This window comes from Euphorbia lathyris, chromosome 4, assembly GCF_963576675.1.
Source record: "Euphorbia lathyris chromosome 4, ddEupLath1.1, whole genome shotgun sequence".
NCBI classification, from domain to species: Eukaryota; Viridiplantae; Streptophyta; class Magnoliopsida; order Malpighiales; family Euphorbiaceae; genus Euphorbia; species Euphorbia lathyris.
In genome coordinates, this window is record NC_088913.1 from 1,970,757 (window position 1) to 1,980,895 (window position 10,139).

A 10,139-nucleotide genomic window follows, 5' to 3' on the forward strand; every position below is an offset into this window, starting at 1 on the left:
TTGTGTTAAAATTATGTCAATTCAATCATGCTTTTGTCATTCATGTCGTGTATGCGGGTTATGTGTAATTTTACTGTCATTGTAAATGGTGCCCTGCACTCTTTAACATTTGCGTATTATTATGCTGGGTTCGTGATATGAGATGGTCGAGTTGTATTCACAGGTTATCTTAATCTAATCATAATATTAAATATTCGTTTTTTTTAAATAGCAGGTTAATCGTAAACCAACTATAAAATTTGCATCGTGTTGGCTGGGTTTGCGAAATTAGTTAGTTGGGTAACTGAATATTGGTATTCGTTTATCTAAAATAGCAGGTTAATCGTAATCCAATCATAAAATTTGCATATAGTACACTGAATTCGTGTTGGCTCGGTTTGCGAAATTAGTGAAAAAAAGTCTGGTAACTGAATCATGAACTTGAGGAATTTGTATTTATAGGCAGATTACAAGCAGTAAATTATATTTTCCAATAACATAAACATAAAGTTCACACTTTTTGACAGTTCTGATAAACTAGTCTTCTACTGGGCATTTTCTGAGCTCGTGTTCTCCGTTTCGGTCCGATTTTCGTCGTCTTTTTGCTGTTTTAAGGTTTCATAAAGAGGAGCATTCCTAGTCTCAGGCAACCAGAAACTCAAAACACCACTGAAAATCGAAAGCGCCCCGAACACTACAAAGGAGAGCGAAGGACTCATCCGACCGAGCACAACCAGCATAGGCGCGATCGAAGCCCCGAGCATCAAAGTCTGCCTCAGCATTGAAACCGCGAAGTTCCTCACATTCGTTGGGAAAAGCTCTACACAGTAGACATAAAGAATGTCAAATGCAATAGAAGCAGCCATGAATCCAATGCCTTCAATGATCAGTTGCGCCCAACTTCCCCCCGCAGCGTGATCATCACCCGCCTTCTCGTGGTGTCCTTTACGCGAGAAAATGATGCACAGAATGCACGAAGCTCCTGCTAAGAACGTAGATGTTGAGAAGATAAGACGTCGGCTTGCAAAGCTCATAAACACGGTTCCAATCAGAACCGCGGGGATCTCCATCAAAGCATTAAGTGCAACGGTAAAGTAGAGGTTGAAGTTGAGGTTTTCGACATTCAATTGAACACCGTAGTAAACGAATCCTGTCCCGAAACCAGCAGCCATAACCGTAATCATTCTCTTAGCAGCCCATGGAGTAGTCCACAATCTCTCTTTCACCTTAGTTTCGGCACCTTCCCTGGATGTATTCGCGAGTGATAAGTTCGGAGGCAAACACTTCCCATTGATCTTCGCGTACTTCTTCAATATGTCGAGGGCCTCTTTGCTTCGGCCTCGAATGTGCAGCCATCGGGGCGATTCAGACACGAAAGGGAGGCAGAGGACGGAGTAGGTGACCGGGAGGAGCGAAATGATTCGGTATAAGTTTCTCCAATTAGTCTTGGTGTGGTATGCAATCAAAGGAAGGGAAAGAAAGCCTGCGGTGAAGAAGAAAAAGCCGTATTGGCCTACTTGACCGCGCCATTTTCGACCAACGACTTCCGTTGATAGGACGAGACAGCACATCCCGATTCCTGATCGAGCGAATCCATTTGCGAACCTTAACAATGCGTATATCCAAATATTCGGAGAGAAAGAAGTGAGGAATGCAGTTGCTGAGGTTAATATGCATGAAAGCAACACTGCTTTTTTTCTTCCTAAGTATCCATCAGCTAAGAAGCCATAAAATGCAGAACCTGCAAGTAAAAAAAAAAACACAAATTAAGGTGAAAAACATCGTAACATTCGCAGAAAAGTTCGATTTATCTTTAACTTATGAATTACGTCAATTAAGGTCCAACTGAAGAATCAATTTTACCTCTAAAATTATTGAAGGCTCTGTTTTTTTATTACTTAATTTCAGTAACAATCAGTTCAGTTTAGTTCAGTGATTACTTATTGTAATTATAATTATTTTTTATAATTATTATTATTATCACTATTATTAGAACCATTATTAATTTTATCAAATTTTTATTTTAATTATTGCTATTTTTAAAAGATTATATTATTATTTCAGTTTCAGTATAATTCAGCTTAGTTCAGTTTTTTTCAGTCATAAAGTACAGTTTTATTTTTTTTTTTATCGTATGTAACAGTTCAATTTTGCTTTCAGGTATTAAATTCTAGCTCAATTTTACCATTTAAAAAATATTATTTCGGTTAATTTTTGTGCACGTTTACTTAAAAAAGATTGGAAATTGAACCGATTTTTTTTATTACGAAAGTAAAATTGCGGTAAGGTTTTACTATGGAAAGAAAAATTGAACTATTTACAAGGACAGTAAAATTGGGCTGGGTTTATTGGGTTTTATGTAAAAGTACTCGGTCCAAACCCAGTCCAGTCTACTATTAATTTAGACGGATCCGGGCTTAAATCAAATCCCAAGCTAAATCCATATAAACTCATCTAAAAATATATACATAATATTTAATTATAAAAGATAAAATTTATATTTAAAATTAAATATATAAATTAATAATTAATATTAAAAGACGGACTGAGCCGGATCATGCTATTTTTATCAATCCGAAAACCGTCCAAAAAATAGGCTTGTTTTAACGGGTTTGAGCCTATGACCAATTTTTATTATCCAAGCCGAACCCAAGCAAGACAGGCCTAGATGGGTTGGGCACGTATCTGAACCCGTGGACTGGTCTATATATATAATGGACAAAATGAATATATCCATATCTATATGGCTAGTGCCTTTGATTTGTCTTCTTATTAATTTGCTATGATTAATCGTTAATATTCATGTGACAATATCACACGTTTTACATACAAGTTAAGATATTAGAAAAGTCTTTTCAAAAGTTTAAGATATAGAAATTTTTTTAGAATACTATGAAACGAAAGTATTAAATAATACTGCATGATTTTTTTTCTTAACACCAATCATCTCACATAAAATGATATGTAACACTATTTTGATTAGCCGGGTGCAGTGGCCTAGGGTTCGAGGCATCGACCCTTTCGATCACTGGCTCCACTCTTAAATAATATGGTGCCGTCTTTTATAGTGCTCCTAGTATTGGTTTATATTAGTACTTTATAGTGCAATTTGAATATATTAAAATAATTAAATTGATTTGAATTGTGTACTTTGATATAAGAGTTTATAAGTTCTAATTATATGAAACTCTTTTTTCTTGTATAAAGCTTATATATATATTTGAATTTTATTTTTTAAATAATTAATATAGTTATAAATTTTTTTTTTAACTTTTGAGACTTTGAAAATATAATTTTTAATTAATGAAAATTATAAAAAAGTTTAGATCTTTAAAAATGTTATAATATTTTAAGAAATTGGCAATGGATTTATAAAAATTTAAAGATATCTAACGTTTTTACACTGGAAATTTTGAATTTTGTAACATCCAACACATCAAAACGATGAAGTTTTAGATTATTGAAAAAAAAAAGTTTGGAAAATTGCCCTACCAACCACATCGTTAAAATTAGCCTTTAAGTATAGATTCCTGGTTCCACTACTGATCGAGTATAGTATTCCTAAATTATACTACAATTTCGTGGGTTGTTTATTAGAGATTTAGGTGATAGTTACAGGTGGAGACAAGGGGGACTTGGAGCCCAAGCCCCCCGGCCGCCGGAACCACTCCTATTATGGATGGTTTTCGGATCCTTTCCCGTCGCTGTAACTATCTCTATTATGGATGGTTTTACCTTCTGTTTTCGACAAATTAAGGTTTGGACTAGTGATTTAACTTGTTGAGTTTGTACTTAATTACAAGTCTACCTTGATTAATATATGATATATAACAAATTTCTCTAAATTTGTTCAAAACGATCCAATCTTATTTTTATAGTCTAAATTTTTGAGAAGTTCTACACGTATTTATACGAACAAAATTTGAGCAAGTTCGATTTAGCAATTTTTTTTTTACGCGCTCACGTGTAAAATTTGCTCCCAAAACGGGCCTATCCTATATTCGCCACGGGTGCTAGTTATAGTGAGTGAATATATATATTAAGTATATAATTACAACTAAATCATATCACCAAACTTAATTCTTAATATGTCATTATTCTCTATATATTATGATTTTACATCATAATTTAAAAGTTCTACACTCTAATTCATTAATCATAAACCCTATAAAATATATCTTAGACTTCTAATTTATAAATTCCAATCTTTAAAATATATTAAAAGTACTGATTTTACTAGTTTGATATAATTCAAAATTATGACTTGACATAGTTGTAAATAGTTTTTAAAAGATGAATTTTATGTAATTTTCCCTTTATATATTATATATATATATTTTGATAAATTTATATATAATATATATAAGTAAGAAAAGTACCAAATAGAGAACCAATAAAGAAGACAGAAGCAGGAACGCCGGCGAGAAATCTCCGGTCACAGACCAGACCCCATTCAGCAATAATAGAGCTAGTACTACCACCAACCCACTCCCAAGTTCCCGGCGGCAACTCACAAACGGAGCCATGATGACCTTTTCCACCGCCGGTACCATTGATACACATAGAATAAACAGCCGTATTATTCTGATAAAGAAGATGATGATCCGCCGGTAATTTGCATCTCCACGACGGCGGCTCAGCGTCGCTAAATATCGTCACTAAAGTGTTTTGGGAATCAAAAATCCAAGCCAGAGAAACCAAAAACACGTGGATTATCTGAGATAATCCGAGTGATCCGACGTAGTTTTCAACTACTTCGTCGACTGTTAGTTCGAGTTCTGTTGTGGCGGTTGCCGGAATTCCTCTTTCTGCCATTTCTATGGTTTGTGATTCTTCTTCTGGTTTTCCCATTTTGTTGGAAGGTTTTTGATGAACTGTGTTTTTTACTTCTTTTGTTGCCATGGATGCGTGTTTGTATTTATAGGGAGACATAATTAGTTTAATAATTAGCTAATTAATTAACTAATCATAGTTGCTTTAAATTATTTTTTTTGGAGGGTTAAATGGAGGATATTCTATACATATTTTTACCACGTGTAACATGCACCTACACTTATTACAAGAGATTCCGCTATTTTAATTATTAAGTGAGGTCACTATACACGTGTCCAAATATAAATTGAGGGTCCTCCAAGTGACATGGAAAAAACTCATTAAATGGACTATTGGTCATTGAAATGATATGGATGTCTCACAATAGTCACTTAACTTCAATTCCTCTCACTAAAATCACTCAACTTTGAGTTGTGTCTCAATTAGGAGTTCTTGTATTAAGCATCAGGTCTTCCATATCACTCGGAGGACCCCCAATTCACATTTGGATACGTGTATTGTGATCCCATGTAATAATTAAAATAGTGGGGTCTCTTGTAATATACGTGGGCCCATGTTACACGTGTCAAAATATGTATGGAAAATCTTCCATTTGACATGGAGAACTCGATGCTTCTAATAACTTGCCCTCAATTAGAACATTTTGACAATTTCAGTGATTAAACAGCATCATAATGATGACATAGGTGACCCGTCAGCATGTGTTAACTCATATATCTGACTATAACGACATATATATCCACGTGTGCGCCACATGGCTATCCGTGTCGGTTATTTTTATGAAAAAAAACAAAATTTAGCTTTTTTCAAAAAAAATGACCGAAACGTGGCTATCACTTTTAGTTTCGGTCAGAGATTTGAGTTGGCTGATATTAATGTGTCACTCATATCATTATTTCGATGCCTTTTAACCACTGAAATCGATGGAGTGACCTAATTAAGACAAAACTGAAAGTTGAGTAATTTTATTAAGCAAACTTACTCATTTTGAGATAATTATGTAAGTTCCGTGACAATGAGCATTTAACCCATTTTTTTTAGGCTTATTACATCATTTGTCTCCTGAATTTGTTTAAAAAGTTTGATTGACCTCCTGAACTTTCAAGTGTCTCAATAGTCTCCTCAACTTGCATAAAATGTCCAGATAGCCTCCTCAGTTTACGTAAAATGTAATCAATTAATCACTTAGTTGAAAAAAAGTAAATTACATGCAGAATGTATGTAAAAAAAGTAAAACAACCAAGACCGGGACATGCAGTTCTAATATTAGAGAAAAGAAATTTTATAATTGAGCAAATAAGAACTTGTTTTTTAATCGTGGTGAAGCTCTTAGCCTAGTGGTTGAGAGCTTACCTACGACTAGAGAGATCATGGGTTCAAATTACATTCGGATCTGGTTGGAATTTTTCTTTCTTCTTTTAATGTAAGTGCATTGTGCGCAATTTTTTTTTTAAAAAAAGAACTTCTTTTTTAATCTATTATGTCAACTATGTAATAATGTATATTCTAAGGCGCGTGCAACACATTTTCCGCCATGCATCTTACTTTTTTTTTGCAGCTGAGTGATTAATCGATTATGTTTTACGAAAGTTCAGGAGGCTAACTGAATATTTTATGCAAGTAGAGGTGCTATCAAGATATTTTGAAAGTTTTGGGGGCAAATCAAATTTTTTAGACAAGTTCAGGGGGCAACTGATGTATTAAGCCTTTTTTATAGTGTAATTCATCATTTGCTATATGAACTTGTCCAAAAAATTCAATTGGTCTCCTGAACTTTTAAATGCCCTGATAGCCTCTTCAAATTACATAGAATGTTTAGATGGCCGCTCAATTTGCGTAAAACGTAATCAATTAACCACTTAGTTGTAAAAAAAAGTAAGTTACATGTGTAATGTATGTTGTATGTATCTTTTTTTTTTTTTGATAAGGTATGTTGTATGTATCTTGGATAAGTGAAACGACCAAAGTTGGGCATACAGTTCTAATATAGAGAGAACAAGTTTTACAGTTGAGATAGTAAGAACTTGATCTTTAATATATTTTAATCTATTATGTGAATTATGTATAACATTCTAAGATGCGTGTACAACACCAATATGCAATTTATTTTTTTAGAGTTTCTCCATCCTAGAGTTTCTCCCCCTTACATATCAATCCATAAACCTCATATGTAGTCGAGACGTCTTTTTAACCGTGCCTATCCCCGCATGGTCTTACCCAACACTTCTTTACCATATCCGATAGGTCTTTAAACTGTATACACATGCCATGTTTCTTACTGAACATGGTTTTCAAATATCGAAACCACCAATCCGGATTACTCTAAATAGATATAAAAATCATAAAATGATAATATACTCGAATCTCTTTTTACAATTATAAATCATTTGCCTTCAATTAATTATTTCATAAAAATAATAACCATTATTCAATAACTCTCTTAAAATAAGTATAATTCCCAAAATTCGTATAAACACTGATTTAATTCAGCACTAAAAATTAAAGTTCCTCAAAATAGTTACAACAAATATAAAGTAATTTAAAATCAAATATTCTTTTAATATAATAAAAATAGTAAAAAATTAGTATAAAATCACTAATTCATTATTTAATCCAACTCTAAGAATTAAATTGCTTAAAATATTATATTGATAAAATTTAATATCGTTTAAAGTTAAATATTCTTATCGGATTATTTTTGGTCACCGAAATTATAATGCGTAACACTAAACTGGTATCATTAATTCCAATTGAAGGTTTAACTATAGACTCATGACACTGCTAGGTTTCTACCCGTACAATTTTTATTTTCAATTTCTTTATATTATTATTATTTTTCAATATATAAAAATTTAGACGGTAACAATTTAATAATTAACTAGCGTCAATTTCTACCGCGATTCAATCCTATAAAAGATTACCTATTTTAATGTGCAACTGTCTAACTAGTGCATCAAACGTTATACCCCTAATCCGTTTAGACAAAGCCTGTTTACATTTTATAAAACTAAGGATGAAATCTACATTTTATTTATACCAAATCCATTTAATAAACTATTTTTTTTTTTTTTTGTATTAACAGAATAAATATATTCAGAAAATCTTTTCTTTGTGAAATAAAATGATATAAAAAGTGAATTAGTATACCCAACATTGAATTTTCACCCCTAGCCCCGTGAAAAGACTAAAATACCCTTTAGACAATTTTCAGAATTCTCAAATCCTCTCAAACAACCTAAACTCTCTTTAATCTAATCCGGACTAATTTATCAACGAAAACATGGATCGGCGGAGGGGCGGCAAAGGAAAGGGGCCTATGGTATGTATTTCCGTTTGATTTTGATGTTTTTTGGACGTTTTTTGCATCAGATTTTGTTGTTATTCGAAATCGAAATCGGGACATGGGGTGTGTGGAGATCACGCCGTTACCTCTGATGCGGCGTATGAACATCACATTACACCACAGGCGACGGCGTGATAGCCTCACGCCTCACCACAGGCGACGTCGTGATATTCATACGCCGTCACCTGTGGTGCGGCGTGATATCCTCACGCCCTCACAATGGTGACGGCGTGATGCCCATACGCCCGTGTGGTGTATGGGCAATTATTTATTTATTTTTTTAATTTAGTTTAATTTAATTTACTTTTTGTTATTTTTAGTTTGTTTAATTTAGTTTAAATGAATTTTTATGTTGTAAATTTTAATTTGTTAATTTTAGTTAATTTTAGTTGTTGTAAATTTTATTTTGTTTAATTTAGTTTAACTAAATTTTTATTTTGTTAATTTTAGTTAATATTTATTCATGAACTTATATTATTGTTACGGGTTTAATTAAAATTGTATGGTATTTACAGATTTTAATTAAAATTGTGTAGTGTTTACAGGTATTTACCGGTTTAGTTGAATAACATGTCTGTTTTTTTGTCTTTCCGACACGCGGGCGTGTTTCTATCACGCCTCACCGTGTGGTCGGGCGTGTGGCTATCACTCCTCACCGTGTGGTCGGGCATGATAGCCACACGCCTCACCTTGTGGTTGTCACACCCGACCACATGGTGAGGCGTGTGGCTATCACGTCCGACCACACGGTGAGGCGTGATAGCCACACGTCCACGTGTCCGGAAGGCATTAAAAATAGCATTTTCCCATTCCCAACCTTTGAAAGGGCATTTTCGTCCTTTTACGGGGCTAGAAGTGAGAATTTGAGGCTGGGTATAACAACACCCTATAAAAATTCACTTCCTTTTTAACACAAAAAGATCTTTTACATGAGCTTTATTATAAAACAGTTTTTTTTTTTTTTTTTTTTTTTTTTTTTATCTTTAGTAAGACACGTGGCTTTTGATTAATCAAAATGGAAACATATGTTATAACACGTGCATACATAATTTCAAGTATAAGACACATGTCTTAGACGTGCAAAATAAATTTAAAAATTATTGAAAAATATTACATATTTGTCATATTTATGTACTTTAATATAGGACACATCTCCTACTTAGAATTACACATGTCAAATAAATTAAAAATTATTCTAAAATATTATATAATAACCTAAATTTTTTTATATATAACAAAATATATATATATATATATATATATATATATATATATTGTTTTTAAAAGAAAACAACGAAATCACCATAAAAATACAATTATATATTACTAATTCAGAAAATATAAATTAAATCCTGTAATTTCTAATCTTTTTTTTAAACTTAGCCTTAATTTTAAGTTTTCACATGAAGACATAAAATTGGTCTCTAAAATATATTCACATTATTCAAATAATTATTTATACACTTAAAAATATAACTAATCTAATATTAATGTGATTTTTTTTTTGACACGGATGTGACACATTGTGGATAGTGCCACCATACATACTATTCTTAAAGATGCAAAATATTTTTCTTCTTTAAGAAAGGGAGAAACAATTGTTACTACAATATATGGTAACATAAAATTAATTGACGGCTACGGCAGACCAATATAATCCTACCAAAAGGAACAAAGTTTATTATAAATAATGCATTATTTTCTCAAAATCTCATAGAAATTTGCTAAGTTTCAAAGATATTCGCAGAAATGGATATCATATTGAGACTGTAAGTGAAGGAAATCAAGAATGTCTTTATGTTATGAATATTTATGGGAACAAATGTATGCTGAAAAAATTTAACATTTTATCATCTGGTTTATATTTCACATTCATTAATGTGATTGAAGCAAATCTTACAGTAAACCAAAATTTTACTGATTCAGATACTTATAAGATTTGACATGATAGACTGGGTCATCCTAGTTCTATGATGATGAGAAA

General features: G+C 32.4%; 1 protein-coding gene across 1 annotated transcript; it reads right to left on the bottom strand.

Moving 5' to 3' along the window:
• Positions 1–385: 385 nt before the first annotated feature.
• On the bottom strand, positions 386–4,848 carry LOC136226803 (organic cation/carnitine transporter 1). The gene is made up of 2 exons (XM_066015460.1): positions 4,359–4,848; positions 386–1,720 (listed from the first exon to the last, which is right to left on the bottom strand). The coding sequence occupies exons 1-2, from the start codon at positions 4,828–4,830 to the stop codon at positions 525–527; spliced, it is 1,668 nt and encodes a 555-aa protein (XP_065871532.1). The 5' UTR covers positions 4,831–4,848; the 3' UTR covers positions 386–524.
• Between the last annotated feature and the right edge of the window lie 5,291 nt (positions 4,849–10,139).